General features: G+C 47.4%; 1 protein-coding gene across 1 annotated transcript in view; it reads left to right on the top strand.

The window, feature by feature from the left end:
* Positions 1-23,997, top strand: part of RHPN1 (rhophilin Rho GTPase binding protein 1) — a gene marked incomplete at its 3' end in the record, with an annotated part of 71,550 nt that overhangs the window by 18,555 nt on the left and 28,998 nt on the right. The window contains 1 exon segment of the mRNA XM_073629424.1: positions 4,678-4,793. Coding sequence (XP_073485525.1) covers positions 4,678-4,793 — 116 coding nt within the window.

Below are 23,997 nucleotides of genomic sequence, written 5' to 3'. Positions count from 1 at the left end.
TCCATACAATCTTGTATCGGAGGTCTACAGACAATTCCTTGGACTCGTCATGTGCCTTTTACTGAGGGGTGGCTTCCGTCTGGCCACTATACCATACAGGCCTGATTGGTGGAGGGCTGGAGAGATGGTTGTTCTTCTGGAAGGTTCTCCTCTCTCCACAGAGAAACGCTGGAGCTCTGTCAGAGTGACCATCGGTTTCTTGGTCACCTCCCTGATTAAGGCCCTTCTCCCCCCAAACATTCAGATTGGCCTGGCGACCCGCTCTAGGAAGAGTCCTGGTGGTTCCAAACTTCTTCCATTTACAGATGATGGAGGCCACTGTGCTCATTGGGACCTTCAATACTGCAGAATATTTTTCTGTACCCTTCCCCAGATCTGTGCCTCCATACAATCCTGTCTCGGGGGTCTGCAGACTATTCCTTGGACTTCATGGCTTGGTTTGTGCTCTGACATGCACTGTTACCTGTGGGACCTTATATAGACAGGTGTGTGCCTTTCCAAATCATGTCCAATCAACTGAATTTACCACAGGTGGACTCCAATCAAGTTGTAGAAACATCTCAAGGATCATCAGTGGAAACAGGGTGGACCTGAGCTCAATTGTGAGTGTCATGGCAAAGGCTGTGATAGTTACAGTATGTACATGGGATTATCTTGTTTTTAATTTGTAATAAATTTACAAAGATTTCACACAAACTTCTTTCACGTTGTCATTATGGTGTATTGTTTGTAGAATTTTGAGGAAAATAATGAATTTAATCCATTTTGGAATAAGGCTGTAACATAACAAAATGTGGAAAAAGTGAAACGCTGTGAATACTTTCCGGATGCATTGTAGTTGTATTATATATGACTTTTTAATTAATATCATGAATTTAAGTGAAAATTAATTTATGGTCGGCCATTATTGGCACATTTAGTTCAAGAAAAATGCATCCCTTTAAAATGTATGTCTGCACACTGGTCTGTTGCGCTCCCGTTGTGGTTTTAAATCTTGCTTGCTGTGTTTTGGTTAGTAAAAAAAACGCACAAACGCCCCTCCCTATTGAAATGCATTGAAACCGCAGCAAGAACGCATTACTAACGCACTCGTGTTACGTTTTTTTTAGTTTGGTTTTTGAGTCACATGACCCATGAAAAACACACCATAAGCGCAGTAAAATCACTGTAAAGTTGTGGTAAATCGCGGCAGTTGCAGCAAAATTGCGTACATTTTCGGCCCCATTATCTGGACCACTGATCGCACCATTTTCGCCAACATTTCTGTGCCTCTCTAATATAAATCCACTGAATGCTCTAACAAACTCAGATATTACCTAGTAAAAGTAGTACATCACTGTGCTGTACATAGCCTATTCAGAGCTGTGGGAGGGGCCCAGCAGACTCCACCCACTACAGGTTGCCTGCAGAAAAACTACAGGAAGGGGAGGAGACAAGACCAGTCCCCCTGTACAAGGAGAGAGATCAGCAGTGAGTGGTCATTATTACAGGAAGTCTCACACTGGATTACTGCACAGATCTGGAAGAAATACACAAAGATCACTGAGATTCAAGAAGACACATGACCAGTATTTGCTTTTCCCGGAGTTCAGCTTTAAAGAATCGTGTGGGGGGGGGGGGGGGGGGTGCACGGAGGCGGGTTTTCTGGCCAAAAAAGCGTTTTGCTGGTGTTCTGCCCCATCTGTGTTCCACCATTGGTTTTTTTTGTTGTATTGCAGTGCATGAGGTTTCTTTTGTCTATACTGACACTATACTAGCCGCAGTTATGGGTCACTAAATCTTGTCTACTTCTACAAATTGGTATCTCCCTCTGTCCTCCCCTCCTGTTTTGTTCTAGTTCAGTTCTAGCTAGGCACCCCCTGTTTCTTCCATGTTCCCTCAGTCTGTATTCCTCTCAGACAGGGCTCAGGAAAGTTGTTGTGTTACACTTCAAAAGTCTGGTACTGTCACTGAATGTGAGACATTTAAGAGACCCATTTAAGAGCATTCCCTGTAAATTTCCCATAATGCACGCGGTTGCTGCGGGTTTGTGCAGCATTTAGAGCAGGGGTGTCAAACTCCATTTCATCCTGGGCCTCATCAGCATTATGGCTGCTCTTAAAGAGTTGGGGCGTGCACAGAGTGCGGGGTTGGGGCGTGGGCCGGGTGCAGAGGGCGGGGTTGGGGCGTGGGCCGAGTGCGGGGTTGGGGCGTGGGCCGGGTGCAGAGTGCGGGGTTGGGGCGTGGGCCGGGTGCAGAGTGCGGGGTTGGGGCGTGGGCCGGGTGCGGGGTTGGGGCATGGACTGGGTGCGGGGTTGGGGAGTGGACCGGGTGCAGAGTGCGGGGTTGGGGCGTGGGCCGGGTGCAGAGTGCGGGGTTGGGGCGTGCATCGGGTGCAGAGTGCGGGGTTGGGGCGTGCGCTGGGTGCGGGGTTGGGGCGTGCGCCGGGTGCAGAGTGCAGGGTTGGGGCGTGCACAAGGTTGGGGTGTACGCCAGGTGCATAGAGCAGGGTTGAGGGGTGCACAGTGTTGGGGCGTGGACCAGGTGCGGGTTGGGCGTGGGCCGGGTGCGGGGTTGGGGCGTGGGCCGGGTGCAGAGTGCGGGGTTGGGGCGTGCACCGGGTGCAGAGTGCGAGGTTGGGGCGTGCGCTGGGTGCGGGGTTGGGGCGTGCGCCTGGTGCAGAGTGCAGGGTTGGGGTGAGCACAAGGTTGGGGTGTACGCCAGGTGCATAGAGCAGGGTTGAGGGGTGCACAGTGTTGGGGCGTGCGCTGGGTGCAGAGTGCGGGGTTGAGGCGTGCGCCGGGTGCAGAGTGCGGGGTTGGGGCGTGTGCTGGGTGCAGAGTGCGGAGTTGGGGCGTGCACAAGGTTGGGGTGTACGCCAGGTGCATAGAGCAGGGTTGAGGGGTGCACAGTGTTGGGGCATGCGCCGGGTGCAGAGTGCAGGGTTGGGGCGTGTGCTGGGTGCAGAGTGCGGGGTTTGGGCGTGCGCCGGGTGCAGAGTGCGGAGTTGGGGCGTGTACAAGGTTGGGGTGTACGCCTGGTGCATAGAGCAGGGTTGAGGGGTGCACAGGGTTGGGGAGTGCGCTGGGTGCAGAGTTGGGGACTGCAGACTCGGGTGAGTAGTGGTAGGGATGGGGGTTGTTGTGAATTTGTCTGGAGATGGGATGACGGGTTCCTAAAGTTTACTTATAAAGCCGTGTCTGCGGAATAATAAAGGGGGTGTTTATTTTTATTTTTTTTGTTTTTTTTTTTTTGTTTTCTTTTTTTTTCCTTTTACTTGGATGGGCGCACCCTCTATTTGGATGCCAAACAATATCTCTCCACCACTATATTGGGGTTGTTGATTTTGGCATAAGATGGCCTCTGACCTCCATCTCTCATTACGTCCAACTTTTGCTATGAGTCCCCAATGTAGCCTGTGTTCTGTTTTAAGGGGGGGGGGGGGGGTGTCTGGTGTCCCCATCCTACTTTGATGTGACAATTTGTTTTGCACACACAGTGACCCCGGTGTATTTGTGTGTCCCCCTCCTTCCCACACAAACACAGACCCCACATCTCCCCCTCCCCCCCTTACACCATAGTGGAGTCTTCTCTCCGCTCTGGAGGGTCTTTGTGCCGAGATTACCGCAGTGTCACCAGCCAACATGCCAGGCACATGATGTCAGGAATTCCTCTAATGTATTACTTTTATTCACCCTAATAAATATGTATAAAAGAGATCGGAAGAAAGTGCGTCACCTGTAGCAACCAATCCGCTTCAAGCTGCAGGCGATGAATGCCGAGATCCAATTGTCAGGGCAACTTTTTTTTTTTTTTAGTTTGTGTTTAATATACATTGTTGTATTGTTTACCACGCTTTTCCCTTTTAGCCTTTAGAATTCTAGAGATCTGATCAGCGCAAACTTCACAGATTTTTATATATCATATAGAATATTTATTTTTTTATAAACTGTTTGTTGTTTGTTTTTTTTTTTTGTTTTTTTTTTCCTTTTTTAGCTTGCAGTGAGGTTGATTTTACTATTCAAATCTATGCAACTTGAGTGCTAGAAAGTGTAAAGTCGCATCAAAGTTTCACTCAAAATGACACAACTTTGGAGTCGGGTAGTGTGTACAGAGTGGTTGTATACCCGCAAAGGGAAAAAAAAACCTGCAAAGTAATGAGCTTGTATCCACCGCATTAAAATGTAAACAAAAAAAAAAAAAAAGGGGGTATACGACCACTTTAAGCTTTGGCAATAAAACCTGGAAGCTGATTGGTTTCTATGCAGAGCTGCACCAGATTTTGCGGCGGCATTTTGTGGGCGGATTTAACCCCTCCCTTTTTGGCCGCTAGCGGGGGGGGTTAAAACCGCCCCCCGCTAGCGGCCGAATAGCGCCGCTAAAACGACTGTTATACAAGCTGTACACTCACTACTTTACATTGTAGCAAAGTGTCATTTCTTCAGTGTTGTCACATGAAAAGATAGAAGAAAAGATTTACACAAATGTCACTGAGGGGTGTACTTACTTTTGTGAGCTACTGTATATAGTTACATTGGTCCAAGCTGGAACAATGTAACTATGCATTAAACCCCCGTACCGGGAATTCTTCTTTAATTGCAGTGATAGAATGCTGTGTTTTTATATGTCATTTTTAGCTTTCTTTGTAGATTGTCGGGTTTTGGACGCAGTGTGACGCTCTGATTGTGTGTATTGCAGGGTTGTGACCCGTTCGCCCAGACCCAGCGCAGTAAGCTGCAGCACCGGCGATCTCGTATCAATCAGCAGATCAACAAGGAGATGAGGATGAGAGCCGGAGCCGAGAACCTGTTCCGGTCAGTGGCAGACAGATTAATACTTTCCCGTCCTGACAGATGGCGACGCTTTCTTACAGCGATCCAATCAGAGCTGTCCGCTAGAATGATGGAAATCTTTCTGAGAGATTATCCTCTGAATGGGAAGCTTGTTTTCTGTACAGTGTGTGTGGAGGACTGTGGGGTTTTTTTTTTGTTTTTGTTTTTTTTTTAAGGGGCCTTTCGCTTTAATCTCCAGAACCATTTACAGTGCTGTGAAAAAGTATTTGCCCCCTTCCCGATTTTTTTTTTTTTTTTGTATATTTGTCACACTTAAATGATTCAGATCATCAAACAAATGTTAATATTACACAAGGATAACCCGAGTAAATGCAAAATGCAGTTTTGAAATGATGATTTCATTTATTAACCACATGCCGACCAGCGCACGACGATGTACGCGTCGGCACAATGGCACAGCTGGGCAAATGGGTGTACAGGTATGTCCCCTTTTAAATCGCGGCATTGTGGGCGCCACGGTACTCCGTGACCGCGGCACCCGCGGACTCAATATCTGCTGGTGTCTCGGAGCGGCAGAACGGGGAACTTCCTATGTAAACAAGGCATTTCCCTGTTCTGCCTAGCAACATGACAGAGATCTACTGCTCCCTGTCATCGGGAGCGGTGATCGCTGTCATGTCAGTGGTAGCCCATCCCCCCCCCCCCACAGTTAGAATCACTCCCTAGGACACACTTAACCCCTTCATCGCCCCCTAGTGGTTGACCCCTTCCCTGCCAGTGTCATTTAACACAGTAATCAGTGCATTTTTATAGCACTGATCGCTGTATAAATTACAATGGTCCCAAAAAGTGTCCGATGTGTCTGCCATAATGTTGAAGTCACGATAAAAAATCGCACATCGCCGCCATTACTAGTAAAAAAGAAAAATAATAATAAAAATGCCATAAATCTATCCCCTATTTTGTAGACGCTATAACTTTTGGGCAAACCAAATCAATATACGCTTATTGCGATTTTTATTCATTTATTTATTCTATATCAAAAATATGTAGAAGAATACATATTGGCCTAAACTGAGAAAGAAATTATTATTTTTTTTTTTTATGTTTTGGGGATATTTATTATAGCAAAAAGTAAAAAAATATTGCTTTTTTTTTTTTTTCAAAATTGTCGTTCTTTTTTGTTTTATAGCACAAAAAATAAAAGCCGCAGAGGTGATCAATAACCACCAAAAGAAAGCTCTATTTGTGGGGAAAAAAAAAGGCGTCAATTTTGTTTGGGTAGAACGTCGCACGACCGCGCAGTTGTCATTTAAAGCGACGCAGTGCCGTATCACAAAAAGTGCTCTGGTCAGGAAGGGGGTAAATCCTTCCGGGGCTGAAGTGGTTAAGGGAAAAAAGCTGTCCAAACCTGCCTGGCTTTATGTGAAAAAGTAATTGCCCCATATACCTAATAACTGGTTGTGCCACCCTTGGCGGCAACAACTGCAATCAAGCCCTTGTGATAACTGGCAATGAGTCTTTCACATCGCTGTGGAGCAATTTTTGCCCAACTCTTCTTTGCAGAATTGTTATAATTCAGCCACATTGGAGGGTTTTCCAGCATGTGAACGGCCCGTGTAAGGTCATGCCACAGCATCTCAATCGGATTTAAGTCTGGACTTTGACTAGGCCACTCCAAAGCGTTTGTTTTGTTTTTTTGGACCATTCAGAGGTGGACTTGGTGTGTTTGGGATATTTGTCCTGCTTCATAACCCAAGTGCACTTGAACTTGAGGTCATGAACTGATGGCCGGACATTCTCCTTCAGGATTTTCTAGTAGAGCTCAGAATTCATGGTTCCATCCATGATGGCAAGTCAGGCAGGTCCTGACCATCCCCCTACCACCACCATGTCCGACTGTTGGTAGGATGTTCTTTTTATGAAATGCTGTTAGTTTGACGCAAGATGTAACGGGACGCACACCTTCCAAAAAGTTAAAATTTTGTCTCATCAATCAACAGAACATTTGCCCAAAAAGTCTTGGGGATAATCGAGATGGTTTTTGGCAAATGTAAGACGAACTTTTTTGGGTTTTTTTTGGTCAGCAGTGGCTTTGGCCTTGGAACTTACCCATGGACATCACTTTTGCCCAGTCTCTTCTTTTGTTGAAATATGAACACTCACCTTACTTGAGGTAAGTGAGGCCTGCAGTTCTTTTAGATGTTGTTCTGGGTTCTTTTATGTCCTCCTGGATGATGAGTTGTGTTCTTGGAGTCATTTTGGTCGGCCGGCCACTCCTGGGAAGGTTCACCACTGTTCCAAGTTTTCTCTATTTGTGGATAATGTCTTTCACCGTGGTTCTCCGGAGTCCCAAAGCCTTAGTCTACACTCACACCTGAGCGTATCGGTTTCAGGCAGAAAGTCGTGTGACTTTTGCCATGATTTTGTACAGGTCAAAAATGAAAAAAGTAGAAGAACGCCTGTAATCTGCCTAAAAAGAAGCTCATGTACTTTTTTGAGCTTCAGGCAACAACGCTCAGATGTGAACAGGGGCCATTTAAATGAATGGGATTTTGCTTGTTGGGTGTTTTGGAACTTTTCAGATGAGCTTTTTCCAAGGTGAAAACTATCAGGTATGAATGGGCCCTTAGAAATGTCTCTAACCCTTTCCAGACTGATACATGTCAGTGACTTTGTTTCTCATCTGTTCTTGAATTACTTTGGGTCATGGCGTGTGTTGCTTTTTGAGATCTTTTAGTATGCTTCCCTCTGTCAAACGGCTTTTATTTAAAGTGTAAGTCCACCCTAACACTAAAATCCCTGCATCTACAGACATCCACGACCTAATACTAACCTATCTAGCCCTGTAAAGAAAAATTCAGTATGCATTTTTTTTTTTTTCCGCTCCGGTCCGGTCTCCATCGGGGAAAGCTCTGCAGAGAACACGGCCGACAACGGCTGTGAAATGAATAGGGAATGACACCCCCCCATATATATATGCTATTATGGGGCTTCTGTTGTCTGTACACGCCTCCACGGGATCGAGTCGGATCGGCTTCAAAAAAGGTATGTATACTGATTTCTTCTTTACAGGGCTAGATAGGTTAGTGTTAGGTCCTGGATGTCTGTAGATGCCGGGATTTTAGTGTTAGTGTGGACTTCTACTTCAAGTGATTTCTTGATTCGACAGGTTTGGCAGTAATCAGGCCTGGGTGTGGGAAGTGAAATTTAACTCCGCTCTCCAAAAAAATGTGGTTAAAGTGTTACAAAACCCAGGAGCCTGCATTCACTATATCTGCTCTCCCCAAGACTCTGCAGTCACTATATCTGGTCTCCCCAGGAGCCTGCATTCACTATATCTGGTCTCCCCAGGACCCTGCATTCACTATATCTGGTCTCCCCAGGACCCTGCATTAACTATATCTGGTCTCCCCAGGACACTGCAGTCACTATATCTGATCTCCCCAGGAGCCTGCAGTCACTATATCTGGTCTCCCCAGGAGTCTGCATTCACTATATCTGGTCTCCCCAGGAGCCTGCATTCACTATATCTGGTCTCCCCAGGAGCCTGCATTAACTAAATCTGATCTCCCCAGGAGCCTGCAGTCACTATATCTGATCTCCCCAGGAGCCTGCATTCACTATATCTGATCTCCCCAGGAGCCTGCATTCACTATATCTGATCTCCCCAGGAGCCTGCAGTCACTATATCTGATCTCCCCAGGACTCTGCATTCACTATATCTGGTCTCCCCAGGAGCCTGCATTCACAATATCTGGTCTCCCCAGGACTCTGCACTCACTATATACGGTCTCCCCAGGACTCTGCATTCACTATATCTGGTCTCCCCAGGAGTCTGCATTCACTATATCTGGTCTCCCCAGGAGCCTGCAGTCACTATATCTGATCTCCCCAGGAGTCTGCAGTCACTATCTGCTCTACCCAGGAGTCTGCACTCACTATATCTGATCTCCCACAGTACACAGAACATGGAAATGCAATTATTTTAGTAAATATAAACTAATAAATACCTTTTCTCATCAGCAGTATATAGGAGTCTTGTGACTTCTATTAGTGTCTGGTTAAAGCTTGTAGGAGGAGTTTTCATCCGCCTGTCCTATGAGGCTGCATGACCCCTGACCCTCTGTCTGGACAGTGCTGATTGGCCCTGTGCTGATCACATGCACCATCCCAAAAGGAAAAAAAAACTATTTAGCAATACACATCACAAGGCTCTGTTCTATCAGGAGATGGATTGGGGACTGTGGAAAAAGGGAGGATCAGAGAAGAGAGGATTTAACAGCCTTTTCACACAATGCAGAGGATTAACCCCCTTAGGTTCCACAGTGAATATAACAAGCATGCTTTACTTCATATACAGACTGATTTTTACTGTTGTGGGTTTAGTAACACTTTAATCACAGTTCATTCATGATTTAGCAAGGAGGGGGCAATTACTTTTTCTCATAGGGCCAGGCATGTTTGGAAAGCTTTTTTTCCCTTAATAAATGAAATCGCCATTTAAAAAGTGCATTTTGTATTGATTCGGGTTATCTTTGTGTCATATTAAAATTTGTTTGATCTGAATCATTTAAGTGTGACAAATATGCAAAAAAAGAAAAAATCAAGAAGGGGGCAAATACTTTTTCACAGCACTGTATATTTGGGAGGTCCTCTGCCCTGAATCTGTTTTCAAGTAGGTCAGACGCTTCTTGTAGTTGGCCACCAGGTTTGCACACATCTCAGGAGGGATTTTGTCCCACTACTCTTTGCAGATCCTCTTCAAGTCATTAAGGTTTCCAGGCTGAGGTTTGGTAACCCGAACCTTCAGCTCCATCCACATATTTTCTATGGGATTAAGGTCTGGAGACTGGCTAGGCCACTCCAGGACCTTTATGTGTTTCTTCTTGAGCCACTCCTTTGCCTTGACCGTGTGTTTTGGGATATTGTCATGCTTGAATACCCAACCACAACCCGTTTTCAATGCCCCCGCTTGAGGGAAGGAGGTTCTCGCCCAAGATTTGACAGTTCATTGTCCCTTTTGATGCAGTGAAGTTGTCCTGTCCCCCAAAGCATAATGTTTCCACCTCCATGTTTGATGGTGAGGATGGTGTTTTTGGGGTCATAGGCAGCATTCCTCCTCCAAACACGGTGAGTTGAGTTGATGCCAAGATTTTGGTCTCATCAGACCACAACACTTTTATCCAGTTCTCCTCTGAATCATTCAGATGTACATGTGCTTTCTTGAGCAGGAGGACCTTGCAGGCTCTGCAGGATCTCAGTCCTTCACGGTGTAGTGTGTTACTAACTGTTTTCTTGGTGACTATGGTCCCAGCTGCCTTGAGATCATCGACAAGATTCTCTCGTGTAGTTCTGGGCTGATTCCTCACCGTTCTCATTAACATTAAAACTCCACGAGGTGAGATCTTGCCTGGAGCCCCAGACAGAGGGAGATTGATGTTTATTTTGTGTTTCTTCCATTTGCGAATAATCTCACCAATTGTCACCCTCTCACCAAGCTGATTGGCGATGGTCTTGTAGCCCATTCCAGCCTTGTGTAGGTCGACAATCTTGTCCCTGACATCCTTGGACAGCTCTTTGGTCTTTGCCATGGTGGAGAGATTTGAATCTGATTACTTCTGTGGACAGGTGTCTTTTATACAGGTAACAAGCTGAGATTAGGAGAGTTCTCTTAGGCTGGGTTCACACTGGTCCGACAAACGCTCCGACATTGGGAGCTCATGTCGCATGACGTGTGAAATTTAATGTTTCCCTATGGGAGCCGTCCTAACTGGTCCGACACAAGTCGTTCCGACTTTAGAAATGCTCCCTGTACTACTTTGGTCCGACTTTGATCCTACTTCAGCCTATTGACTATCACTGAAGTCGGATCAAAGTCGGATCGCCGTCTCGCATGATCCGACTTCGGCACGCGACTTGTGCTCAGATGATCTTGAGGGGGAACTCCGCGCCAAATTTTAAATAAAAAAACGGCATGGGTTCCCCGTCCAAGAGCATACCAGCAGTGGCGTATCTAAGGTATGGCAGCCATGGCAAGTGCCATGGGCGCCATGGGGGGAAGGGGCGGCAAAAAGCCGCCCTCTGCATGAAAAAAAAACCCCACCTGTCCTCCCAGACTAATATAGCCACCGGCGCCGTGGTCAGCCTGCAGGATTGCGGCGCTGGTGTTCTATCAGATGGCTGTCGGGCTCGGTTTAGGCTGAGGGAGGCTCTGTCAGCAGGGAGGGGTGGGGCAGGGAGCTCCACTGACGCTCTGACCCTGCCCTGCCCTGCCCCGCCCCATGTACTCTGTATGTGCTCAGAGCACTGGCATTGCCTCTCCTGGACCACGAATATTCCCGCCCCCTACCGCCGCAAGCCCCGCCCCTACCGCGGAAAGCCCCGCCTCCGGACCTCTGAGAGGTGAGCCCGGCTGGTCAGGTAGGTCTTTCTACCTATAGACTCAGTGTTACTAAACCCTCCCTGACAATGTTCTTTATCCCCCGTATAGCTGTGCATTGCTGAAAGCTTAGATTTTTAAACTGGCTACTTGGTCATCTGCTGTAGTATGTTGCATTCGCAGTCTGGTCATCTGCTGTAGTCGCATTCGCAGTCTGGTCATCTGCTGTAGTCGCATTCGCAGTCTGGTCATCTGCTGTAGTCGCATTCGCAGTCTGGTCATCTGCTGTAGTCACATTCGCAGTATGGTCATCTCTTGTAGTATGTCGCATTCGCAGTCTGGTCATCTGCTGTAGTCACATTCGCAGTCTGGTCATCTCTTGTAGTCGCATTCGCAGTCTGGTCATCTCCTGTAGTATGTCGCATTCGCAGTCTGGTCATCTGCTGTAGTATGTCACATTCGCAATCTGGTCATCTGCTGTAGTCACATTCGCAGTCTGGTCATCTCTTGTAGTATGTCGCATTTGCAGTCTGGTCATCTGCTGTAGTATGTCACATTCGCAATCTGGTCATCTGCTGTAGTCGCATTCGCAGTCTGGTCATCTGCTGTAGTATGTCGCATTCGCAGTCTGGTCATCTGCTGTAGTCACATTCGCAGTCTGGTCATCTGCTGTAGTATGTCGCATTTGCAGTCTGGTCATCTCTTGTAGTCGCATTCGCCTTCTGGTCATCTCCTGTAGTATGTCGCATTCGCAGTCTGGTCATCTGCTGTAGTATGTCACATTCGCAATCTGGTCATCTGCTGTAGTCGCATTCGCAGTCTGGTCATCTGCTGTAGTCGCATTCGCAGTCTGGTCATCTGCTGTAGTCGCATTCTGGTCATCTCCTGTAGTCACATTCGCAGTCTGGTCATCTCTTGTAGTATGTCGCATTCGCAGTCTGGTCATCTGCTGTAGTCACATTCGCAGTCTGGTCATCTGCTGTAGTATGTCGCATTTGCAGTCTGGTCATCTCTTGTAGTCGCATTCGCCTTCTGGTCATCTCCTGTAGTATGTCGCATTCGCAGTCTGGTCATCTGCTGTAGTATGTCACATTCGCAATCTGGGCATCTGCTGTAGTCGCATTCGCAGTCTGGGCATCTGCTGTAGTCGCATTCGCAGTCTGGTCATCTGCTGTAGTCGCATTCGCAGTCTGGTCATCTGCTGTAGTCACATTCGCAGTATGGTCATCTCTTGTAGTATGTCGCATTCGCAGTCTGGTCATCTGCTGTAGTCACATTCGCAGTCTGGTCATCTGCTGTAGTATGTCGCATTTGCAGTCTGGTCATCTCTTGTAGTCGCATTCGCCTTCTGGTCATCTCCTGTAGTATGTCGCATTCGCAGTCTGGTCATCTGCTGTAGTATGTCACATTCGCAATCTGGTCATCTGCTGTAGTCGCATTCGCAGTCTGGTCATCTGCTGTAGTCGCATTCGCAGTCTGGTCATCTGCTGTAGTCGCATTCGCAGTCTGGTCATCTGCTGTAGTCGCATTCTGGTCATCTCCTGTAGTCACATTCGCAGTCTGGTCATCTCTTGTAGTCGCATTCGCAGTCTGGTCATCTCCTGTAGTATATCGCATTCGCAGTCTGGTCATCTGCTGTAGTCGCATTCGCAGTCTGGTCATCTGCTGTGGTCGCATTCGCAGTCTGGTCATCTGCTGTGGTCGCATTCGCATTCTGGTCATCTGCTGTAGTCGCATTCGCAGTCTGGTCATCTGCTGTAGTCGCATTCGCATTCTGGTCATCTCCTGTAGTATGTCGCATTCGCATTCTGGTCATCTCCTGTAGTATGTCGCATTCGCATTCTGGTCATCTCCTGTAGTATGTCGCATTCACATTCTGGTCATCTCCTGTAGTATGTCGCATTCGCATTCTGGTCATCTCCTGTAGTATGTCGCATTCGCATTCTGGTCATCTCCTGTAGTATGTCGCATTCGCAGACTGGTCATCTCCTGTAGTATGTCGAATTTGCAGTCTGGTCATTTCCTGTAGTATGTCGCATTTGCATTCTGGTCATCTCCTGTATTCGCAGTCTGGTCATCAGCTGTAGTCACATTCGCAGTCTGGTCATCTGCTGTAGTCACATTCGCAGTCTGGTCATCTGCTGTAGTCACATTCGCAGTCTATTTAAAAGTAGTACCTGCTGTTGCACAAATCACTTTATTACACTTTTATTTCTGATATTTATGGCTATGCATTTTAATGTAATCCATATTGAGCACCATATTTGATTGGCTGCTTGTGCTTGGCATATACACACAATCAAATAGTGCTCAATATGGATTAAATAAATAGATATCATAAAGTTTAATAAAGTGATTTGTGCAACAAGCTCCTTAAACATTCTACATTCAGTGAAAGTTCATGCAGAGCAAACTTTGCAGTATACTAACTTTCACTGAATGTAGAATGTTTAATGACCAGGGGCGAACTGATCCATTGGGCAGTTTATGTAGTACTAATTTGTTAATAGAAGGATTAAAGAGCTTGACTTGTAGTTTTGTTAGCTGTTTTTTTTTGTTTTGTTGTTTTTTTTTTGACAGGGGCGCAGTTTCAGTGCTTGCCATAGGCGCCATTTTCACTAGATACGCCTCTGCATACCAGGCCCTTGGGTCTGGTATAGACCTTAAGGGGAACACCCTACGCCGAAAAAACGGCGTGTGGTCCCCCCCAAATCCATACCAGACCCTTATCCGAGCACGCAGCCCGGCCGGACAGGAATGGTGGTGAGGACGAGCGAGCGCCCCCCCCTGAACCATACCAGGCCGCATGCCCTCAACATGGGGGGTGGGTGCCTTGGGGGAGGGGGGCGCGCTGCGCCCCCTCCCACCCCAAAGCACCTTGTCCCCATGTTGATGAGGACAAGGTCCTCTTCCCGACAACCCTGGACATTGGTTGTCGGGGTCTGCGGGCGGGGGGCTTATCGGAATCCGGGAGCCCCCTTTAATAAGGGGGCCCCCAGATCCCGGCCCCCCACCCTATGTGAATGAGTATGGGGTACATGGTACCCCTACCCATTCACCTAGGGAAAAGTGTCAATAAAAAAAAAACGGTACACAAGTTTTAAGATTAATTTATTAGGCAGCTCCGGGATCTTCTTCCGACTTCAGGGGGGGTCTTTTTCCGACTTCTCCCGGTGTTCCGCCTCTTCTCCCGGGCCCCTCCGCTATCTTCTTCCAGCTCTTTTGCCAGCGGGGGGGCCCCGGTCTGCTGCCGCTGTCTCGCCGCTTCTTCTCTTCATCTCTTCTTCCGATGTTGACATGACGCTCTCTCCGGCCGGAATGCTTTGTGCGAGCTGCGGAGCCATTTATATAGGCGGTGACCCCGCCCCCTTGTGACGTCCCAGCATGCGCAGGGACTCTGGGGTCACGCCCCCTTATGACGCCAGAGTCCCTGCGCATGCTGGGACCGTGACGTCACCAGGTGGCGGGGTCACCGCCTATATAAATGGCTCCGCAGCTCGCACAAAGCATTCCGGCCGGAGAGAGCGTCGCGTCAACATCGGAAGAAAAGATGAAGAGAAGAAGCGGCGAGTCAGCGGCGACAAGACAGCAGCAGCAGACCGGGGCCCCCCCGCTGGCAAAAGAGCTGGAAGAAGATAGCGGAGGGGCCCGGGAGAAGAGGCGGAACACCGGGAGAAGTCGGAAAAAGATTCCGGAGCTGCCTAATAAATTAATCTTAAAACCCGTGTAGTGTGTTTGTTTTTTTTTTTTTTTTTTTTTTTGACACTTTTCCCTAGGTGAATGGGTAGGGGTACCATGTACACCATACTCATTCACATAGGGTGGGGGGCCGGGATCTGGGGGCCCCATTATTAAAGGGGGCTCCCGGATTCCGATAATCCCCCCCGCCTGCAGACCCTGACAACCAACGGCCAGGGTTGTCGGGAAGAGGCCCTTGTCCTCATCAACATGGGGACAAGGTGCTTTGGGGAGGGGGGGGCCCGCAGCGCGCACCCCTCCCCCAAGGCACCCACCCCCCCATGTTGAGGGCATGCGGCCTGGTACGGTTTAGGAGGGGGGGGGGCGCTCGCTCGTCCCCACCCCCATTCCTGTCCGGCCGGGCTGCGTGCTCGGATAAGGGTCTGGTATGGATTTGGGGGGGACCCCCACGCCGTTTTTTCTACGTAGGGGGTTCCCCTTAAGGTCCATACCAGACCCAAGGGCCTGGTATGCTCTTGGAGGGGGAATCCATGCCGGTTTTTTATTTAAAATTTGGCGCGGAGTTCCCCCTAAAGATTCATACCAAACACAGTGCCGGGCATTGGCGGGGATCCAAGTCGGATCCCCGTTCATTGAAAGTCGGACACATGCCGGCTTCATGTCGCAGGGCAAAGTCTGATCCAAAGTAGGACGACTGTCGTGTCGCACCAGTGTGAACCCGGCCTTAATCTCAACTCATTACCTGTATAGAAGACACCTAGGAGCCAGAAGTCGTGCTGATCGGTGATCAAATACTTATTTCCCTCATTAAAATGCAAATCAATTTATAACTTTTTTAAATGGGTTTTGCTGGATATTTTTTTGTTCTGTCTCACTGGTAAAATAAACCGACAATTAAAATTATAGACAGATCGTTTCGTTGTCAGTGGGCAAACGTACAAAATCAGCAGGAGGATCAAATACTTTTTTCCCTCACTAACTATTTTTAGGCCGCTGTAGTCTGGTCCCGTGACCTCCCCTATGTCAGCTGCAGGGGAGAGGAGAGATCACTCAGAGAATTGTTGGTAATGCCTGGGAGCGGTGACGTCACCCGTAGACTTCAACAGCCTATCCATTGTTATCCCTCCCTCCTCTCCTCTCCCCTGCAGCCATGCTGGCTGATACAGGTGGAACCAAATCACATGACTGGACTGGAGCAGCCTAAAAAAAAGTGTGTGTGTGTTTGTGTGTGTATATGTATGTATGTATGTATCTATGTATGTATGTATGTATGTATGTATGTATGTGTGTGTGTAATATATACCCTATATTTACCACTTGCCGACCAGCTCGCGCAAATAAACTGCGGCAGGAGGATAGCGGGAGCATGCCCACGAGTCCCACGGATTCGATGTCCCCCAGCGATCCTCCATTGCGGTGAGTGGAGGCAGAACAGGGTACTGCCTATGTAATCAAGGCGATTCCGGCGATTCCCGTTCTGTCAGATGACACGACAGAGATCTACTGTTCCCAGTGATCTCTGACAGGTCCCAGGTAGCCCATCCCCCCTACAGTTAGAAAACACCCAGGGAACACGCTTAACCCCTTGATCGCCCCCTAGTGTTAACCCTTTCCCTGCCAGTGTCGTTTTTTACATTGATCAGTGCATTTTTATAGCACGCAAACCAATCAATATACGCCTATTGCGATATTATTTTGTTTTTTTTTGTTTTTTTTACCATGAATACATATTTGTCCTAAACTGATAAATACTTTTTTTTTTTTTTTTTTTGTAGATATGTATTATAGCATAAAAAAAAACCCCTTTTTTTTACTATTGGTCTTTTTTTGTTTGGGTACAACGTTACACGACCGCGCAATTGTCAGTTAAAGCGACGTAGTGCCAAATTGCAAAAAGTGCTCTGGTCATTAAGGGGGCTGAAGCGGTTAAGCTTTCTCCCATGAAAGAAATACTGGTACTGGGTTTATAGCTGTAAGCAAAGCTGAGGCTAAGGGTTTGGTTGAGAGATGGAGATAAGGGTGAGGTTGAAGAAAAGAAGTAAGGGTGAGGGGTGTAGTTGAGGAATTGGGTTATTGGCAATCCTGCTGGTTCAGTGTGACGTTTAGGTTAAGGGGTGGGTTTATGGTTAAGGGTGGGTGGTAAGAGGTAAGGTAGAGAATTAGGGTTTTGGTTGAGGGACAAAGATTATTGTTGGGGGGTTGTTGGTTCAGTATGAGGTTGAATGCAAGGGGCTTGGTGGAGGGATGGGTTAAGGGTTGAGGTAGCTGATTTACTGGGAAGTTGAGGATTAAGAGTGATAATTGCTAGTTAGGTTCCTGGTTTATTGTGGGGTTAAATGTTGAGGGTCATTGTTGAGATTATTGGTGTTTAGACAGAGGGTAAGGGGTTTGGTTAAGGGTTGGAGTAAGGTGAGGTTGATTGGATAGGAGTAGGGCTTGAGGAGTGTGTTTGAGGGATTGTGATTACAGGGATGGAGGGCAAGATTGCTGAGTCAGTGTGTTGTTGGTGAAGTTGTTGTTTATATCTTAAGCTAAGGTTTAATGGGCAGGAGGTGTGGTTGATTGGTAGGGTTATGAGTGAAGTTGATGGGTAGAGTTTAGCCTTAGGCTAATGATTGTGGTTGAGGTTTATGGTGGAGCTTGTGTTAAAGGTAAGGTGTGTATTTGAGGTTATAGGGTTGAAAATTGGTGCTTCACTTTGAAGAATAGGGTTAGGTGGGAAGTTGCCTGGTTTATAACGCACCCCCCCCCCCCCCCCCCCCCCCCCCCGACTGACCTCTCCTGGCCAAACACTGTCGAAAGGGGGTGGGGATAAAAGATGGTTCTCAGGTTCTCTTCCTTTCGCTTTAGGTACACGTGCATGATTGCTTAAAGGACAGATCGTGCATTGGCTGGTCCTAGTTGTAGGTCTTTATAACTTTTATGGTAATTACTAAATTTTAGATCTAGGGTATGAACCTGATAGGGGCTATAAAACATTACTTTTTGGATATAAAAAATGCACTCCTTTATGGCAGCTAAGCTTCTTTTGATGGAACAGATTGTTTGGTGCCATATTGAGATGTAAATTCAGTGTCCTCCTAGGTTGCAGAAAAGCAGACCCTTTTGACCTGGAGGCTTTTTCAAAAAATGTGATTGCTTTCGAAATGATGTTTCACTTACAGGTGGTGTCTAGTGGGCTGCATACCCCCTTGGTTCCCTCAGTTTAGTGGCATTGCTAGAGTTATCTCAGTTCTGGATGTTCTCAGGGAGTGAAGACCCCAATGTGAGTGCAGCAGGTGTTGGGATCTAGGATCTCCAGCACATTGTCCCTCTAAAAACTGGAATACCACTTTGGGTGGTTGTGAGACAGATGAGCGGTAGTGACTTAAAAAGCTACAAGCTGAGGACTGTTTAGTGCTTGCCGGTTGTCCCAGAGAGAAAAGGATAATTCTGATATTATGGGCAGCCAGAACTGTTTGACCCGCACTCCCTTTTTATTAGATCCACTGTGGATCTTTTTTTGTTTTTTTGTTCTTGATTTCCACTCCAGACAGCGGTGTCGGGTTTGTCCTTCTGGGACATGAAGCGGTGACACGTGTAATAAGGAGAGGTGGGAGGATCCTCCTTACTGTTTATACTAATTATCTTGCTTTTTGTGTGTCGCTGGCACTGCATTTTCTGCCTTATGTGCCAGCAGATCATTTTTTGTTTTTGTTTTTTTGTGCTGTAAAATGACCCTCCGACACGAGTAGCGAAGATTAGATATCAGATGGGACACCATGGAAGTAATATTGCTCTGTATCCTTTATGGCCAGGTGTCTCCAGTGAAGGGTTCTGCAAACTCTACAGCATACAAAGCCATTTTAAATTACAATTGTGCTCTTCCAGTCTTGTGGTTACAGTTTGGTGAAGACCCTTTCCTGTTCCACCATGACTGTCCCCTGTGTAGAAAGCCAGCTCCATATATACATGGTGTGACCAGTTTGATGTGGAGGAGCTCGAGTGTCCTGCACAGACCTCAACCCTACTGGTCACCTTTGGGATGAATTGAATTGTGTGCCAGGTCTTCTCATCCAACATCAGCACCTGACCTCACAAATGGGTACAAATTTCCACAGACACTCCCCGATCTTGTGGAACGGCTTTCCAGAAGAGTAGACGCTGTTATAGCTGCAAACGGGGGCTGACTCCATTTTAATTTCCATAGTTTTAAAGTGGAAAGTCCAAACTTATACAAGTGTTATGGTCTGATGTCCACACACTTTCCTTTCAGTAATGCCTGCTGTCTTACCCTTCACACTCCTCTCCTGTACATACTGCCCACTGTCATACCCTCCTCTCCTGTACATACTGCCCACTGTCATACCCTCCTCTCCTGTACATACTGCCCACTGTCATACCCTCCTCTCCTGTACATACTGCCCACTGTCATACCCTCCTCTCCTGTACATACTGCCCACTGTCATACCCTCCTCTCCTGTACATACTGCCCACTGTCATACCCTCCTCTCCTGTACATACTGCCCACTGTCATACCTCCACACTCCTCTCCTGTACATACTGCTCACTGTCATACCCTCCACACTCCTCTCCTGTACATACTGCCCACTGTCATACCCTCCACACTCCTCTCCTGTACATACTGCCCACTGTCATACCCTCCACACTCCTCTCCTGTACATACTGCCCACTGTCATACCCTCCACACTCCTCTCCTGTACATACTGCCCACTGTCATACCCTCCACACTCCTCTCCTGTACATACTGCCCACTGTCGTACCCTCCACACTACTCTCCTGTACATACTGCCCACTGTCATACCCTCCACACTCCTCTCCTGTACATACTGTCCACTGTCATACCCTCCACACTTCTCTCCTATACATACTGCCCACTGTCATACCCTCCTCTCCTGTACATACTGCCCACTGTCGTACCCTCCACACTACTCTCCTGTACATACTGCCCACTGTCATACCCTCCACACTCCTCTCCTGTACATAGTTGCCCACTGTCATACCCTCCATGCTCCTCTCCTGTACATACTGCCACTGTCACACCCTCCACACCTGTACATACTGCCCACTGTCACACCCTCCACACCTGTACATACTGCCCACTGTCACACCCTCCACTCTTCTCTCCTATACATATTGCCCACTGTCTCACCCTCCACACTCCTCTCCTGTACATACTGCCCACTGTAATGAAGCGTGTTTACTGTAACATCATTGATTACATATGGTCATATTTGGGAAATTGTCACCCTGTCCATAAGATTTGTGGGCGAACAATCAACAGGAGTTGATTGTCGGCAGGTTTTGTTTCGGCGCATGGTGGCATCAGGATTGCCAAATATTTCCATCGCTGAACAGCGTGTTTGATGTTTTTTACATCATGGGACATTTTTGTGTTCATTAACTTCAATACTGGGCACTTTCACCCCTTCCTGCCCAGGCCAATTTTCAGCTTTCAGCGCTGTCACTTTATATGACAATTAGGCGGTCATACAACACTGTACACATATGACATTTTTATCATTTTTTTCACACAAATAGAGCTTTCTTTTGGTGGTATTTAATCACTGCTGGGGTTTTATTTCTTGCTAAAAAAAAAAAAAAAAAAGTGAAAATTTTGAAGGAAAAAAGTTTCTTTCTGTATTATTATCTGTATTATTTTGTAAATGAGTCATTTTTCTCCTTCACTGATGTGCACTGATAAGATGGCACTTAAGGGCACTGATGAGGTGGCACTGACGAGGAGGCACTGATATGCAGCACTGATGAGGCGGCACTAATATGCAGCACTGATGAGGTGGCACTGATAGGCGGCACTAATATGTGTCACTGATGGGCACTGATAGGTGGCACTAATATGTGTCACTGATGAGATGGCACTGATGGGCACTGATGAGGAGGCACTAATATGCCGCACTAGTGAGCACTGATAAGGAGGCACTAATATGCAGCACTGATGATGGCACGGATAGGCGGCACTAATATGTGTCACTGATGGGCACTGATAGGCGGCACTAATGTGTCACTGATGAGATGGCACTGATGAGGAGGCATTAATATGCAGCACTGAGGAGGTGACACTGATGAGATGGCACTCATGAGGTGGCACTTATCTGCAGCACTAATGGACACTGATAGGTGGCACTGATTGGTACCACTGATGGGAACTATTGACTGGCTCACTGCTGGGCACTTTTGGGGCTGCACTTTTGATCAGTGCTCTGATTATCTGTGCAGATTGCTCCTGTGAGGAAATGCCGCTGATCAGCAATCCTCTCCTCACACACTGTCAGTGTGAGGAGAGGAAATCTGATAACCTGCACTTCCTTGTTTACATGTGATCAGCTGTGATTGGACACAACCAATCACATGGGTAAAGAGCCTCGTCATCGGCTCTTTGCGGAGATCGTGATGCACCGTGTCCCAGGGACAGAGCGCACTGCCACTCTTTGTGCCCCCGCAGGCGAGAGTGGGTAGAGGTCATCCCAGAATGAGAGAGCCACCCTATCGCCGTCATTTGTCAATTTGGTGGGCAAAGTGGATCTTCATTCTTCTTCTTTTTTTAGTGACTTGCCCACCCAGCGGAACCACCGTTGTCCCGCTGAGATCCCCTACCATCGCCCGGGCCATCGGGTTCCCTGTACGAGGATTGTAAATGAATGGAGGAACCGCTCCACCGGCAACCTGCTCCTGCTGTGAGTAGACACAGCGGGAGCTGATCTGCGGGGTACCACGGACTCTGTCGGTTGGCACCCGCCAATCATTAGGCAGAGGGCCAGAACAGCGATCTGCTTATGTAGATGTAGCATCCTGGTGTTTAGGCAGGGTTGGTAGTAAATTTAGTTTGCCAGGCGGTAGTTGTCATGGTTAATTGTTAGTAGATCCACTGATTCCTCTCCAGTTCTGGACTTGCTGCGCCTTCCCTCTTCTGTCGCTAGGTGGCGTTATGCTGGTGACATTAGATAAACAAGGGCTTAGCAAGGTCAGGTTATGAATGGATGGGGTGTCTCAGCCAATTGGCAGGGGTTTCTTTAGTCCCTTGGCCTGCTGGGAGAACCTATTTATTTGGGTGGAGTCAGGTGATCGGGGGTTCTCTGCCACCTGGACGGCTGTCTGGGTGGACGTGTGTTATGCTGCCCCGGGCTGCTAGGCTGGAAGCCTGAGGCCTATCCTGGGGACTTCTGGCTGCTAGGCTGTCCAGGAGCAGGAGAAGCTGGGACTGCACGACTTGAGTCCAGCCGAGAGTAACGGTTCTGCCGGCCGGGGAACCAGACGTGGTCGGAGGTAGAGGGGAAGCTGTCGCCTCTAAGGGACCATCCACCTTGTTACCGGAGACCATTGTGAGTGAGCTGAGGCCAGTACCAGAGCAGACTTCCCACCAGCCGGGGATAGTGAAGAAGTGGGAAAACTTCAGAAAGTGCCAAAGCAGGGACCCAGCGGGACAGCAGAGGTGATGAAGATACTGTGAGAAGTGGAAGAGCTCAGGGATGCAGTGGCAAAAAATCGCGGATGGAACACACAGCTTTAATGGGATAATAATGAAGCTGCTTTGCTGGTGATACTGATGGAGTTATTGCAAACAAATTTTCAAAGGCTTTTTTTTTTTTTTCAAGTGATATCAAGAATAATAATAATAGCGCAAAATAAAAAATGCAAAAAGAAAAGCGCGAATAAACACTCACCAAACTTCTACTAACACAAAATTAGCAGAAGGAGCCCAAAGGGTAGCGCTAAAGAGCTGAAAAACCACGTAGTAAGTCACTACGTTCGTGATTGTTGGCCAACATTTGTGTGACCGTGTGTATGCAAGACAGGTTGGAGCCAACAACCTTCAAACAAAAATCGACGGTTTTGTTGTCGGAAAGTCCGATCGTGTGTATGAGGCATTAGAGTCGCTGATCGCCGCCATTACTAGTAAAAAATAAATTCACCACTTGAGGTTCAAGCTATAGCCCAATGACGGCCATAGCGTGGACCTGAATTTCCAGGAGGCCATTATAGGAAGTCCTCCCCTCTGCGCGCTCCCCGCACACCCCCTGCGCATCCCCATAAGCCGATCACCGCCTTATGTGCAAGGGACATCAGTCCCGAAGAGGAAGGAGGCAATTCTGCCTCCTCCTCTGCCTGCCAGTGCCACCTACCAGTGCCCACCAGTGCCACCTATCAATGCCCACAAGTGCCACCTATCAATGCCCACCAGTGGTGCCAATCAGTGCCACCTAGCAGTGCTGCCTTTCAGTGTAACCCATCAGTGCCACCTATCAGTGCCACTTCTCAGTGCCCACCAATGCCACCTATCAATGCCCTTCAGTGCCACCCATCAGTGCCACCTCTCTGTGTCACTTCTTAGTGCCCACCAGTGGTGTCTATCAGTGCCCACCAGTGCCGCCCATCGGTGCCCATCAGTGCCCATCACTGCCACCTATCAGTACCACGTAGTGCCCACCAATGCCACCTATCAATGGCCTTCAATGCCACCCATCAGTGCCACCTATCGGTGCCCATCAGTGCCGCCCATCGGTGCCCATCAATGCAGCCTCATCAGCGTACATCAATGAAGGAGAAAAATTACCTGTTTGCAAAATTTTATAACAAAATATGAAAAAATATATAATTTTTTTTTTTTAAATTCGGTCTTTTTAAATTTTTTTAACAAAAAAAATAAAAACTGCAGAGGTGATCAAATACCACCAAAAGAAAGCTCTATTTGTGGGGAAAAAATGATAAAAATTTCATATGAGTACAGTGTTGTATGACCGCGCAATTGTCATTCAAAGTGCGACAGCGCTGAAAGCTGAAAATTGGTCTGGATAGGAGGGGGGGTTAGGTGCCCGGTAAGCAAGTGGTTAATAAAAAAAAAAATCCCATTAGTCTATTTTGGTTAAAAAAAAAAAAAAAAAAGTAGCAGAATACATGTTGGCCTAAATGTTTGATGGGTTTTTTTTTTTTTTGTTTTTTTTTTTTGTTTGATATGTTTTATAGCAAAGTAAAATTTAGTTTTTTCAAAATTGTTGTTTGTTTTTTGTTTTTTTTTGTTTTTTTTTGTTTACAGCACAAAAATAAAAACTGCAGAGGTGATCAAATACCACCAAAAGAAAGCTCTATTTGTGGGGAAAAAAGGACATGAATTGTATTTGGGTACAA

This window comes from Aquarana catesbeiana, linkage group LG05, assembly GCF_042186555.1.
Source record: "Aquarana catesbeiana isolate 2022-GZ linkage group LG05, ASM4218655v1, whole genome shotgun sequence".
NCBI classification, from domain to species: domain Eukaryota; kingdom Metazoa; phylum Chordata; class Amphibia; order Anura; family Ranidae; genus Aquarana; species Aquarana catesbeiana.
This window is presented reverse-complemented; position numbering and strand designations above follow the sequence as displayed.